At 44.7% G+C, this 16,706-nt stretch overlaps 1 protein-coding gene across 2 annotated transcripts; it reads left to right on the top strand.

Moving 5' to 3' along the window:
- Positions 1-4,822: 4,822 nt before the first annotated feature.
- ndufa4 (NADH:ubiquinone oxidoreductase subunit A4) lies at positions 4,823-14,596 on the top strand. Of its 2 annotated transcripts, XM_034193725.1 has the most exons (5): positions 4,823-4,953; positions 6,278-6,366; positions 6,449-6,509; positions 14,369-14,467; positions 14,511-14,596. In XM_034193725.1, the coding sequence occupies exons 1-4, from the start codon at positions 4,906-4,908 to the stop codon at positions 14,423-14,425; spliced, it is 255 nt and encodes an 84-aa protein (XP_034049616.1). In that variant the 5' UTR covers positions 4,823-4,905; the 3' UTR covers positions 14,426-14,467; positions 14,511-14,596. The 2 variants fall into 2 exon arrangements, with proteins under 2 accessions (XP_034049616.1, XP_034049615.1); XM_034193724.1 differs by having other exon boundaries at positions 14,369-14,596.
- Positions 14,597-16,706: the final 2,110 nt, after the last annotated feature.

Raw genomic sequence — 16,706 nt, 5'->3', positions numbered from 1 at the left:
AGAATTTTTTACTTTTTTCCTTGATGTTTCTGTGTAGGCTCTCAGTTGTCCAGGTGGTTTGAATCTTCGACTGGACTGGGTTGCTTGACGTGAGGACGTTTCGCTTCAAATCACAGAAGCTTCCTCAGCTAAAATTCTTGCTCTGGTAGTCTAAACCAGAAGAAGCCAACAAAAGCTGGAGTTGGGTCCAGCTTTTGTTGGCTTCTTCTGGTTTATTCTTCTCTACAAGAGTCAAGACAGAAGTCAGACTACCAGAACAAGAATTTTAGCTGAGGAAGCTTCTGTGATTTGAAGCGAAACGTCCTCACGTCAAGCAACCCAGTCCAGTCGAAGATTCAAGCTTCTCTACTTTTTTCCTTGACTGAAGTCAGTTGACTCCACTCTTAACACGTCATGTATGCACAAAAACGAGTGTCTGGGTTCATTCTGACTTTGACTGTTTCAACTTAAAAAAAAAAAAAAAAAAATCATCCTGTCTTGATCTTGCATCCTTTGTGGTGTTCAAATACAAAGCAAGACAAATCAGATACTACTTATTTTGCAAATAGAATTTTTACTCTTGATTATTGCAGACTGAAAGGAATTTTCTTGGAGTTGAGTAACAGTACTTAAAGGGTTCATTCCCCTTGTACATCCATGCTTTAAAAGATGTACAGTGTCTGTTTTTTTTTTTTTTTTAATAGACATACAAAATCTTTGGTGCACATGTTATTGGATTAATTCTTACATAGAGTAGACGTAGAGCTGTGCTTGATTGTATGTTTATAGTTTAAAGTTTCTCAGCCTAGTTAACTACCTAACCAGTTATAGTGGTGTGATGTTTTTCTCAGATTTAGCTTTCGCTGACAAATTATTTTCAGATAGTTGTATCTCCTGGTAGATGCATTTGCACAAATTGCAATGCTACTTTGAAGTTGCAATTCTTATTTTTATATTAACTTTTGTACATCATTGTAAATGTAAGAGTAGTAGTGTGTATTCAACATTTCCCAGATTTCCTGAAACATAAGCTAAAAAAGTTATTTTTAATTGTGTTCTGTTGGTACAGTTGAGGCAGGTGTGACAAAGGAATATTGGATGGGTTTTTTTTTTTTTTTTGTATGCACTTCGAGGGGAAAGGATTATGTCCTGCTTTCATTGTCCGGCAGAGATGTTGCTGGTGTGTACGAGGACTGAATGCTGACTATTTGACTTTTTGATTTACCTACTCATCTTTTTACAATCCCGGTGAAATACTGATGGATTGAAACTCTGTTTCCCTTTAATGAACTTGATGATGAGACTGTTTTATGAATCTGTGTAGTTGCTGGACAAATGTTAACTCAGGTTCTTTGTCTCTTCTTCCTGTACTTTGTTCACATAAATCCATCAGTGTGTTTGGTTATTAAAGTAGCCTCAAAAGTGTTGGTACTCTGTGGTTTCTTTTGGTGAGAAAAGCAGAACTTTGAAACTGTCATATGAGCACACTGGCTTAAAAGAATCTCACATAAATGGGCGGCTTTGTTGGCTCTCTAGATGTCTTCCACATTTCCAGTGGCAGTTTTGAATTGAGTATGTAGTACAAAATAATTCAAAATGTGAAATCCTGAGTGAAACATGGCAATATAAAGGATAAGCCAGCACAGTAGTAATCACCAGTGTTCATACTGCCTGTGTACATATGGCCCTACTCTGATCCATAGTGGGACCATATGTAAACTCAGTGTTAACACTGATTTTGCTGTGCAGTTCTTATTGCGGCTAAAATACTACAAATTATGCAACACCCCATGTCTTTCTCAAACCTCATATTACCTTAGGATAGGTTGAGTATGAATTCAGTCAACTTTCACTCAATTGGTAATTGGAGTATTGGTCTGACTTTTTCAAAAAAAAAAAATTTTTTGTTGGGTTTCAAGTTAAATACAGTACGTCTGTATTTCCTTCCGTTGTATCTACTTGCCCCTTTGCGCACTAGCAACAATTTTTGCTCCTGAGTCATTTGACATGGACCAAAATAACTTGTTTTGATCTAATTTGGAAGAAATGGGGGTCAGCCAAGGGCTGCTTTTTTTTTTTTTTTTTTTTTTTTTTTGACATTTATTCCAACTACAGTCAGACTGTACAACACCTCAAAATGTTTTTAGTATCATAACCACCTGCTGATTTTGCACTATTAACTACGACTTCCACCACCTTTTGTGCTTTATTACATTCAGAACTGCAATTTATCCTGTGCAATAATTTAACCATATGTGTACATACTTATGCATACACACACATAATTGTAATCTCTTCACATCAGTATTTATGCACTCACCAGTAAACATTGCAATATACTTTAGTCACCTTTCTTTAATGTAAATATTATTTTATTTTCTTTAGTATTGTACGAGACTTGCTGCTACACCAAGTGATGTCCTCCCGGTTTGAGGTCAGTAAAGTTTCTTATGGGAAGAAATGGACAAACGTCCACATCAGTTGTTAAACTCAAAGTTTTGGCCCAATGCTTATAGAGGATATTTAGAAGGAATATTTTCAGAAATGACTTGTAAAGCTATAATTACAATGAAACACTAATAGTCCTCTTCTGCCTTCCTATTGGTCATATAACCGCTGATCTTGGATGACCTTGACCAATCGCACTAATTTAGATTTGCTCATTTGAGGGATTGGTTAAAAAGACACATGGTTTAAATTCAATTTCAATTTATTTTCATTTATATAGTGCCAAATCACACCAGAGTTGCCTCAAAGCGCTTCACACAGGTAAGGTCTAACCTTACCAACCCCCAGAGCAACAGTGGTAAGGAAAAACTCCCTCTGAGGAAGAAACCTCAAGCAGACCAGACTCAAAGGGGTGACCCTCTGCTTGGGCCATGCTACAAACATAAATTACAGAACATGGACGAATACAAGAAATGCTATTGGCGCACCGGACAGGAGGATCGCCAACACGAATACAACTCCCATCTCTGGATGGAGCTGCACCTTAAACAGAAAAAACAGCATCAGGCATCAGAAAGACAAAAAATACTGTATAATTTGCCAGCATTAAACAAGAAAAACAAGTACTAAGGTGATCGCTGGCCACTAGCCCTAAACTTCACTAAAAGACCCAGAATTTAGGTAAAGCTGAGGCCGCAGCCCGCTCCACTTACTAATAAATGAATTAAAAGAGTAAAAAGTGTAAAACAAAACTGTACCAGTATGCTAGCCATATGAAAGGGAAAATAAGTGTCTTAAGTCTGGACTTGCAAATGTCCACAGAATCTGACTTATTGACGCAGGGAGATCATTCCACAGAACGGGCACGATAAGAGAAAGCTCAGTGTCCCGCAGACTTCTTATTCACCTTAGGGACACAAAGTAGTCCTGCACCCTGAGAACGTAAAGCCTGGGCCGGTACGTAAGGTTTAATTAGGTCAGCTAGGTAGGGAGGTGCCAGTCCATGACCAATTTTATAGGTTAGTAGCAGAACCTTAAAATCTGCTCTCACTGGGAGAGGAAGCCAGTGAAGGGATGCCAAAATGGGTGTAATGTGGTTGTACTTTCTGCTTTGTGCCAAAAGTCTGGCTGCAGCATTTTGAACCAATTGGAGACCCCTAATGCTAGACTGCAGTAAACCAGAAAATAGAACATTGCAGTAGTCCAATCTAGAAGAGATAAATGCATGGATCAGGGTCTCAGCATCAGCCATAGACAGGATGGGACGAATCTTCACTATATTTTGCAGGTGGAAGAAAGCAGTCCTAGTAATATTTCTAATGTGGAAGCCAAAGGACAATGAAGGATCAAAAATTACCCCAAGGTTCTTCACTTTATCAGTGTGATGTATGACACACGAGCCATTACTACTGAACAAGTACCTGTTTATGTGAACTGCTACTGGTTCTCCTTGAAAGATTAGTCACAACTTCTTAACTTGAAATGCTATGGCCACATGGAACCATATCTTCACAAAGAAAGAATCTGTCAAAAAATGTGCAAGGTGCAGATATTGGACTCTAAGATGGTGAGTCTGTTTTTTTTTTTCTTTCTTTGTCAGAATTGGAAAATGCTAAACTCATTTTGCTCAGTACAGCGCTGATGATACAAAAATCCTAAAAGAAAATGATCAGTTATGACAAATATTTCACATGGTTAATTTACACAGACAACATGCCTGTAAACTATAACTGTGCTTTGTTTAAATGGGGTTTATGCAAAATGAGACATACCATAAATGACTTCCTCATAGGCTTTATCTGGCCCATGGGCCACTAGTTTCCCACAGATTTACAGGCTATAAGCAGGTGGCACTGCCTGGGATTTTGGGCCCCATGAAAAGAAATCTTACTGCTCCCCCCACCCCCCCCATATTATTTTGTCAGTATTATAATTGCATTAGGGGCCTCTCTGAGCTCCTGTCAATCACGAGCTGCTATGACCCTTCTCCTTATTCTCCCCCTTTTCGGCACTCCTGACTTTCAGCATTAATTTTTGTTTAAAATTATGTGCTTAAGTGTAGTAATAACTTGTCAGGAATATTAGAAATTGTCTCACTGATTATATGTCCCCTTTAAGACCGATGTCCACACGGTGATGGTTTAAAAAAAAAAAAAAATCAGTCAATATGAACTCTGCCGTTTACTGAGGTCCATACTGCAGTCAACATGACGCAAATGAGAACCACAGTGGAAATGTGTTCCAATTTTGTGTGCTTTATATACTGTTGTTGCCCCCCAAAAAAAGATGATGCTGATGATGACGATGAAACTCGGAGACGGAAATCTTGTTTATTGCGCAAAAGAATGCATGCCTGGAAGCCAGCACGTGGTGCGTAGCTGTTGCATTGTGGGATTGACTGTAGAGGAGGTGATCAACGAGGACGCGCACGGACGCATTGAGTCCGCAGATCTTTTCGTTTGAACGCTCTCTTCCGTCATGCCCATGCTTGCGAGCTTCAGCAAACAGCTCAGGAGGAACCCAGCTGTAAGTGTGAAGCTCATCTTCTTTATGATTTTTGACCCGTTGATTTTTTTTATTATTTTTTTGGAACCTGCTCTTTGGATGCGCCGTGACGGCGCGCGCGCGCTGACTCACCGCAGAGTCAAATATATATATGTATATATATATATATATATATATATATATATATATATATATATATATATATATATATATATATATATATATATATATATATTTTAATTTTAATATGGGATTATTACGTTTTTGTTCTTTTTGACAGCTTCAGCGCTGAAATCAGATATATCAAGATACAAACAAAAGGCGTTATTAACATACTGATCAAACTGTGTATGGTGACATCGCGGCTAAAAATTTAATTAGGTGTCTTTAAAGGAAAATGCCTCCAGTTACAGGCTGACTCCAGGTCAGTACATCCAAGGACAAAAAGGGTGAAACTACTTTACGGCAGCCACCATATTAATAATAACACATCACTGAGAGGAAATGGGTGTGTGTTAATTTATGAAATGTTTTAAAATAGACTTAATTGTGTGGTTTTCCAAAATAAGCAAAATATTAGATTGCAAACTAGAAAGGCACTCTTGAGTTCATAGTCTTTAGCGTCACAGTGGAAGGCTGTCAAAACACTGGATTCTCTACCACATATATATATCAGCTTTGTGACATCATAAACATATTGGTGAGTGTTAAATAAAGAACTAATACAAGGGGGGGAAAGCAGACCCAGAACACCACAAGCAACATTTAAGCAACTATTCCTGGAGTCCAGGAAAATCTGGTGGTAAAATTTTTGACAAAAATGACCACTTTTTTAATTTTTTTTTTTATTTATTTAACCCCTTAATGCCTGAATTTATATAGCTGTATATAAAAAATGTTTTGTGTGTGTTTTTGCCTTTAAGTAGATGGTAAACAATGTTGAGCTTATTAATTACACTTTTGCACAAAAAATAAATAGTAATTTTGGTATTTTGGTAATAATTTATGTTATAATAATAATGGTATGTTGCAAATTTGCGACAACATGTTGCATATTTGAGTCAAATATTGTAGCATATATGCGACAATAGGCGTTAAGGGGTTAAATCTTGTAGATAAAGTCTAGAGAGGTCATCATATTAAGGAAGCTGGGGAATAATAATGTTTGACGAACATGTTGTGGGCTGTGTCTCAGGAGGATATTCCTAAAAGTCACATGATTTTCTGACGTCAAAAGTCCTCTGCCAGTGGCAATTTATGCTGTTCATTGTCTTGGAATGTGCTGTGACGTGGCAGATGTTGGATTCTTGCCCTGTGGTGTGATTACGACCTTCTGGTTTTCTAGCTGATCCCCCTCGTCGTCTTCGTCGGTGGAGGAGGGGTCATGGCAGTGCTGCACTCAGCGCGGGTGGCTCTAAAAAACCCTGATGTCTCGTGAGTCTTTGACATCTGACAATATGTATAATGCAAAAAAAACTACACCTCAAACAGTTTTGTTTGTTTTTTTTGTATTCAGATGGGATCGCAAGAACAATCCTGAGCCGTGGAACAAAATGGCACCCACTCAGCAGTACAAAGTATGAATCATTTGAATACCTTTATGTTGACTCTGATGCAAGCTGGTTCTTGCAGGAGTCCTCATGTACCCTTGTAAGGCTTCAGTACAAAGCTGCTACAGAAACTTTGACTTTACTGTGATCAGGAAGTCGGGACAGGAAGGAGAGGAATAATAGTTGCCAGTAAACCAGTATTGATCAGTATGTCTGGTATTTATATTTGTGAATTTATATTTGCACTTTTTTAAACTTTCACTTTTGATACTCTGTGTGCTTCTTACCCTGTGTGCTGCTATACAGTGCTGCTGGAATCTCAATTTCCCTCAGGGAGTCTTCCCAAGGGATCAGTAAAGTTCTATATAATCTAATCTCATCAAATGTAATCTAATCAGAGGACAAAGGACAGGCCAGTGGTCACTGATTCATGATGGCCAATACATCTATCTATCTATCTATCTATCTATCTGTCTGTCTGTCTGTCTGTAACAAATGGGACACAAAAAATTTACAAGAATCACTAAATTTCATTTTAGCTGAATTTTTATTAAACAAAAATTCCCAATTCATCAGTGAGTGAAAAATAAATACATGTACAAATATTCCTATTATTTATTTTATTTCATTGAAGATATTCATCATTTATCAAATTTCAAATCCCATTTTCAAATAAATAAATAAATACACTGCTAGTCAGATTTGGACACTCTTGTTTCCAAACGTTTGACTTACATGAAAATAAGTTAGTTTCTTAGTCTGTGCACTGCCCACTACGTAACAAGACAAACATAGTTGCCAATGATAATGATTGTGAGATGAAAATTAAAAACAAAACAAAAAAACCTAGTTTAATACAACCTTTTTTTTTTTATGAATTGCAGAAGTGTTGTGAAAACGGACCCACAACAGGGGGCGGTAATGAACGGACAATGGATAAGCCAAAAGTAACAATTTAATGTTGTGAATCGCACGACGTACAGACAATAACAATATGGTGGACTATCAATCATACACCAGGTGACGTGTGGGCAGGCTCGACGATAGAAGACGCCTGGCGAGAAAAGAGCCGGATCCCCACACAGCTTCCACCACCAACGGAGCTGAAGAACACCGGAGCCGCCAAGCCCTGCGCCCCAGGTGGCCGCTGTCTTCAGCAGTCAGACCCGGTACTGCTGGCAGAAAACAGAGACAGTCCTGATGAGTGTGAGTTCGCACACTCAGTAATCCCACAGTCAGTGTTCAGTAAAGGAGGGAGAACCTCCACCTCCAATCATACACTCGTGCAGCTCCTGTCTAACCACTTATCTGGTTGGGGTGTGAAGCGAAGCCGTCCCTGATCACACCAAACGCCAATCCCACAGATAAGGCAAACACCACAGGAAAACGGCTGCAAAGAAGTACAGATTATTACTCAATGTTTGAGTCAGCAGAGAAAGTTACCTGAATGGTATCTGATTTCTCGGCGAGGAGGTGGAGTTGCAGTCCGGCCTTTATGGTGATGGTGATGATGATGAATGAGTGACAGCTGGTGCTGAGGATGAGTGACAGCTGTCACTCCCAGTGGCTCCGGCGCCCTCTCGTGCTTGAAGCCCGCACTCCAAGCAGGGCGCCATGTGGTGGTGGTGGGCCAGCAGTACCTCCTCTTCAGCGGCCCACACAACAGGACCCCCCCTCAACGGGCGCCACCTGGCGCCCGACCAGGCTTGTCGGGCACCGACTTCAGCTTCACTGCGGCTGGACTGAGGACCTTCACGATCTGACCTTCAGCTTTTGGGATTCCGTTTGCAGAGGTATGTCGTTTGTGGATAACCAAACCGCCTGCCCGGGCTGGTATGCAGGGGCCGGGGAACGCCGGCGGTCTGCATGGGCCTTAACCCTCGTCCGGGCTCTGAGCAGGGAAGAGTGGGCGGTACGCCACACCCGACGGCACTTCCTCAGATGGGCCTGGACCGAGGGCACCCCGACCTCTCCCTCCACTAGCGGAAACAATGGGGGCTGGTACCCCAAACACACCTCAAACGGGGAGAGGCCGGTGGCAGATGAAACTTGGCTATTATGAGCGTACTCGATCCAGGCCAGATGGTCACTCCAGGCCGTCGGGTGCGCGGAGGTCACGCAGCGGAGGGCCTGCTCCAGTTCCTGGTTCGTCCGCTCTGCCTGTCCGTTCGTCTGGGGGTGGTACCCAGACGAGAGACTGACGGTGGCCCCCAGTTCCCTGCAGAAACTCCTCCAGACCTGGGAGGAGAACTGAGGACCACGATCTGAGACAGTGTCTGCTGGAATCCCATGCAGACGCACGACGTGGTGGACCAGGAGGTCTGCAGTCTCCTGGGCTGTCGGGAGCTTCGGGAGGGCCACGAAGTGGGCCGCCTTGGAGAACCGGTCCACTATCGTTAAGATGGTGGTGTTGCCCTGGGACGGCGGGAGGCCCGTGACAAAGTCCAGGCCGATATTAGACCAGGGGTGACGAGGCACAGGCAGAGGCTGGAGGAGGCCTTGGACCTTGTGATGGTCGGCTTTGCCCCTGGCACAGGTGGTGCAGGCCTGGACATACTCCCGGACGTCGGCTTCCATAGACGCCCACCAGAAGCGCTGCCGGACCACTGCCACGGTCCTTCGCACCCCTGGGTGACAGGAGAGCTTGGAACCGTGACAGAAGTCAAGGACCACAGCCCTGGCCTCTGGTGGGACGTACAGTTTGTCCTTCGGACCTGTCCCAGGTCCGGGCTTCGTGTCAGGGCCTCCCGGACGGTCTTCTCCACGTCCCAGGTAAGGGTGGCCACGACAGTGGACTCGGGGATGATGGTTTCAGGGGGGTCTGACAGCTCGGTCTTGACCTCCTCTTCATGCACCCGGGACAGGGCGTCAGATCGTTGGTTCTTAGTCCCGGGGCGGTAGGTGATCCGGAAGTCAAAACGCCCGAAGAACAGCGACCAGCGGGCTTGCCTGGGGTTCAGACGCTTCGCGGTCCGGATGTACTCCAGGTTCCGATGGTCCGTGAAAACCGTAAATGGTACCGATGCTCCCTCCAACAGGTGTCTCCACTCCTCAAGAGCCGCCTTCACCGCAAGAAGTTCCCGATTGCCGACGTCATAGTTCCGTTCAGCTGGGGTCAACCTGCGGGAAAAGTAGGCACATGGATGGAGAACCTTATCGGACTCCCCGCTCTGGGATAGCACGGCTCCTATCCCTGAGTCAGAGGCATCCACTTCAACAACAAACTGGCGCTTGGGATCAGGCTGCACCAGAACCGGTGCAGTCGAGAACCGGCGTTTCAACTCCCTAAACGCGGCTTCGCACCGATCCGACCAGGTGAAGGGGACTTTTGTGGAGGTCAGGGCTGTCAGGCGGCTAACTACCTGACTGTAGCCCTTGATGAACCTCCGGTAGAAAGTTGCAAAACCGAGGAACTGTTGTGGTTTCCTACGGTTCGTTGGTTGGGGCCAATCTCCCACCGCCGCAACCTTGGCCGGATCAGGGGCGACGGAGTTCGAGGAGATTATGAACCCCAAGAAGGACAAAGAAGTGCGGTGGAACTCACACTTCTTGCCCTTCACAAACAGCCTGTTCTCCAACAACCGCTGTAGGACCTGACGTACATGCTTGACATGGGTCTCAGGATCCGGAGAAAAGATGAGTATATCGTCTAGATATACGAAGACAAACCGATGCAGGAAGTCCCGCAAGACGTCATTAACCAATGCTTGGAACGTCGTGGGCGCATTGGTGAGGCCGAACGGCATGACCAGGTACTCAAAGTGACCTAACGGGGTGTTAAATGCCGTCTTCCACTCGTCTCCCTCCCGGATCCAAACCAGGTGATAAGCATTCCTAAGATCCAATTTTGTGAAAATTTGGGCTCCATGCAGGGGCGTGAACACTGAATCCAACAGAGGTAACGGGTATCGGTTGCGAACCGTGATCTCGTTCAGCCCTCTGTAATCAATGCATGGACGGAGTCCGCCGTCCTTCTTGCCCACAAAAAAGAAACCAGCACCCATCGGGGAGGTGGAGTTCCGGATCAACCCGGCAGCTAACGAGTCCCGGATGTAGGTCTCCATTGATTTGCATTCCGGACGTGAGAGGTTGTACAGCCTGCTGGACGGGTACTCAGCGCCCGGTATCAAATCAATGGCACAATCGTACGGACGGTGCAGGGGCAGCGTGAGTGCCAGATCCTTGCTGAAGACGTTAGCAAGGTCGTGGTACTCAGCCGGCACCGCCGCCAGATTGGGGGGGACTAAAACCTCCTCCTTAGCTGTCACACTGGGTGGAACCGAGGATCCTAAACACTCCCGGTGGCAGGTTTCGCTCCACTGAACCACAACCCCAGACGGCCAATCAATCCGGGGATTGTGTTTTAACACCCATGGAAAACCCAAAATCACTCAGGAGGTAGAAGGTGTTACATAAAACACAATCTCCTCCCTGTGATTCCCAGACACCACCAATGTCACTGGCTGTGTCTGGTGTGTGATTAGTGGAAGAAGGGTGCCATCTAGTGCCCGCACCGACAATGGTGACAGTAAGGCCACTAGAGGGAGCCCAACCTCCTTTGCCCATCTGCTATCCAGCAGATTCCCCTCCGACCCCGTGTCCACCAGTGCTGGGGCATGAAGGGTTAGATCCCCACTCAGGATCGTGACTGGGATTCGTGCAGATCGTCGGGGTTTCCCCACGTGGGTGTTGTGACCCACCCTTAGCCCAGTCTCTAAGGACGAGTGCTGCTGTTTTGACCGTTTGGGGCATTCTCTCTGTGTGTGCTCGGTAGAGCTGCAGAGAAAACACTCTCCACGGATCAGCCTCCTTTGTCTCTGATCTGATCGTTTTTTGGCCCTGCTCGTTTCCATAGCAACGTCAGCAGGGGGAGCTGTTGTCACGTGGAGAGCCCTGGCAGTGGAGCGTGGGGAAGTCGACTTCCTTTCAGACCCGGGAGGAAGAGGGACGGCTTGTACCTGACCACGCCCCTCGTCTCGCTGCCGTCGGTGTTCCGTTAATCGGTTGTCTAACCGTATAACCAGGTCGATAAGCCCATCTAAATCCCGCGGCTCGTCCTTCGCCACCAGGTGCTCCTTAAGGACCAGAGACAGTCCATTTACAAAGGCGGCGCGGAGCGCAACAGCATTCCAGCCGGCTCGCGCTGCCGCGATGCGGAAGTCGACTGCATACTTCGCTGTACTCCGACGCCCCTGCCGTATCGACAGCAGCACACTTGAAGCGGTCTCGCCTCTATGAGGGTGGTCGAACACCTGTCGAAACTCCCTCACAAACTCAGTATAAACCGTTAGGAGCCGTGAATTCTGCTCCCAAAGCGCCGTAGCCCAGGCGCGTGCCTCTCCTCGAAGCAAATTTATAACGTAAGTCACCCGGCTAGCGTCTGACGCGTACATGACGGGACGCTGTGAAAAGACGAGCGAGCACTGCATCAAGAAGTCCGCGCACGTCTCCACACAGCCTCCGTACGGCTCCGGAGGGCTTATGTATGCTTCAGGGGACGGTGGGGGGGTTCGTTGAACGACCAGCGGAATGTCTGTTTCTGGCACACGGTCAGCAGGAGGAGGTGCTGCAGCAGCGCCCTGAGCATGCGCTTCCACCTGGGCGGTGAGAGCCTCCATCCTACGATTGAGAACACTGCTCTGTTCGGTAACTAAGTCCAACCGAGCGGTAAAGGCGGTTAAGATGTGCTGCAGCTCACCCAACACGCCTCCTGCTGGCGCCTGTGCACCTCGCTCTTCCATTGGCTGTTCAAGCGATGGTTGACGCCCCTCGGGATCCATGACGCTGGCCGAGAAATCCTGTTGTGAAAGTGTCGTGACACGGACCCACAACAGGGGGCGGTAATGAACGGACAATGGATAAGCCAAAAGTAACAATTTAATGTTGTGAATCGCACAACGACGTACAGACAATAACAATATGGTGGACTGTCAATCATACACCAGGTGACGTGTGGGCAGGCTCTACGATAGAAGACACCTGGCGAGAGAAGAGCCGGATCCCCACACAGCTTCCACCACCAACGGAGCTGAAGAACACCAGAGCCGCCAAGCCCTGCGCCCCAGGTGGCCGCTGTCTTCAGCAGTCAGACCCGGTACTGCTGGCAGAAAACAGAGACAGTCCTGATGAGTGTGAGTTCACACACTCAGTAATCCCACAGTCAGTGTTCAGTAAAGGAGGGAGAACCTCCAATCACACACTCGTGCAGCTGTCTAACCACTTATCTGGTTGGGGTGTGAAGCGAAGCCGTCGCTGATCACACCAAATGCCAATCCCACAGATAAGGCAAACACCACAGGAAAACGGCTGCAAAGAAGTACAGATTATTACTCAATGTTTTGAGTCAGCAGAGAAAGTTACCTGAATGGTAGCTGATTTCTCGGCGAGGAGGTGGAGTTGCAGTCTGGCCTTTATGGTGATGGTGATGATGATGAATGAGTGACAGCTGGTGCTGAGGATGAGTGACAGCTGTCACTCCCAGTGGCTCCGGTGCCCTCTCGTGCTTGAAGCCCGCACTCCAAGCAGGGCGCCATGTGGTGGTGGTGGGCCAGCAGTACCTCCTCTTCAGCGGCCCACACAACACAGAAGAATGCAAAAAAAAAAAAAAATCAAAAAATGCATTTTTAGTAGTTAATTGGTCACACATTTTGCTTGTTTGTTTATTTATTTTACAATATATTAATGTAATATTGAATAATATTTACACATTACTGCAGTAAATACTGCTGCACAATACTGCAGTAGTTTTTAAAGTTTTGTGTTACATCTAAGGGGGGGATGTGTGTTTAGTGTACGATAATAAATTGATGGTAAATAGACTGCATTTATACATAGCACTTTTCTATAATGTCAGCGTGCTACCACACAAGGCAGCATAGCTGCACAGTTTGGGCACTTTTGTGATTTAAATGTCTGGTTGTGAATCACCACTCTAAACTCTAGGGCACTGATCACCTCCCATAAGACAAAGAGTACATACATTGCTAAATTATCAGGAATTAAGATAGTAGTAGTAATAATAATAATTCATATTATACCTTTCCTTAATCTGCAGCAGAGTTAGGATTTTTGTAAAAAAAAAAATATTTGCACTCTTTAATTACAAAAATACTTTTTGAAATGAATCTGTACCTTTTTTTTTAAAGCTCATAAATGTTTTCCTTAAAAAATAAATAAATAAATAAATAAATAATGATGTTGCAAATATGGCTGACTGTGAGCAGGGTTTAAGAGTTCGGATGACCTCTGACTTCTAATAGAGTCAAACCAACTCAGGAGTTACTTACAGTGTTAAGATGCTTTACAAGTTACCATGAAAGAATTTATATTTAAATACCATATGTAGGTAGGTGTGTGTGTGTGTGTGTGTGTGTGTGTGTGTGTGTGTGTGTGTGTGTGTGTGTGTGTGTGTGTGTGTGTGTGTGTGTGTGTGTGTGTGTGTGCGTGTGTTTCCTATACAGGCCAGTCAGGAGCTACACTGAAAAAAATTACACTTTGAATCAACTTAAAAAAAAGATGTAATTTGTTACAGCTATTTTTTTAGTTTTCACAATGTATATTTATGATTTGGTAAAGTGATTCCAGCAGATTTAAACTGGAAACCACAATTTTACATTAGACCAATGTAAATAAGTACTTTGAATTAAGTGCAGTGATGTTTCACTTTTTTTAGTGTACCATTACTATAATTCAAACATTATGTGAATATGGCCTTTGTTGTTGTTGTTTATTGTTAACATTATTATGTGCAACAGGTTCAAGCACAAGTTTTTTTTTGTTTTTTTTTTTATAATGGAAGATAAGCCATATCTTGTTTTTCTGTTTGTCCCTTCTCAAAGTTCATTCCACCTCACGCACTGACTGCCTTTGGTTCTGTGTGTTTTCAGCTTATAACAGTTAACATGGACTACTCCAAACTGGAGAAGAACAGACCGGATTTCTAAGTGCAGCCTTTTCACACCTGTTCCTTGTTGCTCTCATTGATCCACTTTGCTTCTGTTGAGCGGAGACGTAAATCATCCCTTTATGAACTGCTGTATGAATAAAGCGAACAGCCACCAGTCTTTTAATTTATTTTCATGACTTTGCTGCATTATAAATTATTGAATGTGTAATGTTGTCTGGAGCTGTTTTTCTTACATCTGACGTCATATGTAATACGTCATATTCATTCATTTTCTATACCCACACACTGCAGTCAAGTGTCACAGGGGGGCTGGAACCTATCTCGGCAGGCACTGGGCGAGAGGCTGAGTACACGTTGCCCACCCACATATAGACAAACAGATTCACACAACTTAAAGTTTCCAATTTAACTAACCTGCATGCCTCTGGAGGAAGCTGGAGCACCCAGAGGAAACTCACAAAAACACGGGGAGAACATGCAAACTCCACACAAAGAAGACCAGGTGGGAAGCGATCCCAGGACCTGCTTGCTGTGAGGCAACAGTGCCAACCAGCGAGCCACTGTGCTGCCTCAACAGCGTTATACTTTTGCAAATACTTTATAAAATGATATTATGGGAAGAATCCACAAAAAAAGTCAATCTCTGCAAATAATAGATGTAATGGCAGTAAATAAGTGCTTTAAGGAACAATTTTTCTGAAACCATGAGGATGAAAAAAAGGTTTGTGAGAAATCCATTTTGCTCTGTGCAGCTGAACAGCCATAATTAGAAAGCATGACTCTCTTTTTTGCATCAAGACTCTTTTTTTTTACGTGATTTATATATACACTCAACAAAAATATAAACGCAACACTTTTGGTTTTGCTCCCATTTTGCATGAGATGAACTCAAAGATCTAAAACTTTTTCCACATACACAATATCACCATTTCCCTCAAATATTGTTCACAAACCAGTCTAAATCTGTGATAGTGAGCACTTCTCCTTTGCTGAGATAATCCATCCCACCTCACAGGTGTGCCATACCAAGATGCTGATTAGACACCATGATTAGTGCACAGGTGTGCCTTAGACTGCCCACAATAAAAGGCCACTCTGAAAGGTGCAGTTTTGTATTATTGGGGGGGATACCAGTCAGTATCTGGTGTGACCACCATTTACCTCATGCAGTGCAACACATCTCCTTCGCACAGAGTTGATCAGGTTGTCAATTGTGGCCTGTGGAATGTTGGTCCACTCCTCTTCAATGGCTGTGCGAAGTTGCTGGATATTGGCAGGAACTGATACACGCTGTCGTATACGCCGGTCCAGAGCATCCCAAACATGCTCAATGGGTGACATGTCCGGTGAGTATGCCAGCCATGCAAGAACTGGGACATTTTCAGCTTCCAAGAATTGTGTACAGATCCTTGCAACATGGGGCTGTGCATTATCCTGCTGCAACATGAGGTGATGTTCTTGGATGTATGGCACAACAATGGGCCTCAGGATCTCGTCACGGTATCTCTGTGCATTCAAAATGCCATCAATAAAATGCACCTGTGTTCTTCATCCATAACAGACGCCTGCCCATACCATAACCCACCGCCACCATGGGCCACTCGATCCACAACATTGACATCAGAAAAACGCTCACACACGCTGTCTGCCATCTGCCCTGAACAGTGTGAACCGGGATTCATCCGTGAAGAGAACACCTCTCCAATGTGCCCAACGCCAGCGAATGTGAGTATTTGCCCACTCAAGTCGGTTACGACAACGAACTGGAGTCAGGTCGAGACCCCAATGAGGATGATGAGCATGCAGATGAGCTTCCCTGAGACGGTTTCTGACAGTTTGTGCAGAAATTCTTTGGTTATGCAAACCGATTGTTTCAGCAGCTGTCCGAGTGGCTGGTCTCAGACGATCTTGGAGGTGAACACGCTGGATGTGGAGGTCCTGGGCTGGTGTGGTTACACGTGGTCTGTGGTTGTGAGGCTGGTTGGATGTACTGCCAAATTCTCTGAAACGCTTTTGGAGACAGCTTATGGTAGAGAAATGAACATTCAATGCACAAGCAACAGCTCTGGTTGACATTCCTGCTGTCAGCATGCCAATTGCACGCTCCCTCATATCTTGCGACATCTGAGGCATTGTGCTGTGTGATAAAACTGCACCTTTCACAGTGGCCTTTTATTGTGGGCAGTCTAAGGCACACCTGTGCACTAATCATGGTGTCTAATCAGCATCCTGATATGGCACACCTGTGAGGTGGGATGGATTATCTCAGCAAAGGAGAAGTGCTCACTATCACAGATTTAGACTGGTTTGTGAACAAT

Source organism: Thalassophryne amazonica, chromosome 18 (assembly GCF_902500255.1).
Source record: "Thalassophryne amazonica chromosome 18, fThaAma1.1, whole genome shotgun sequence".
Taxonomy (NCBI): Eukaryota; Metazoa; Chordata; class Actinopteri; order Batrachoidiformes; family Batrachoididae; genus Thalassophryne; species Thalassophryne amazonica.
This window is presented reverse-complemented; position numbering and strand designations above follow the sequence as displayed.

What these genes read in the sequence shown, in the direction of transcription:
- ndufa4 (XM_034193725.1), top strand. Translation starts at nt 4,906, where the DNA reads ATGCCCATGCTTGCGAGCTTCAGCAAACAGCTCAGGAGGAACCCAGCT. An exon ending in AGCTCAGGAGGAACCCAGCT is followed by an intron (nt 4,954 to 6,277) that starts GTAAGTGTGAAG and finishes CTGGTTTTCTAG; the next exon opens with CTGATCCCCCTCGTCGTCTT. An exon ending in CTAAAAAACCCTGATGTCTC is followed by an intron (nt 6,367 to 6,448) that starts GTGAGTCTTTGA and finishes TTTTGTATTCAG; the next exon opens with ATGGGATCGCAAGAACAATC.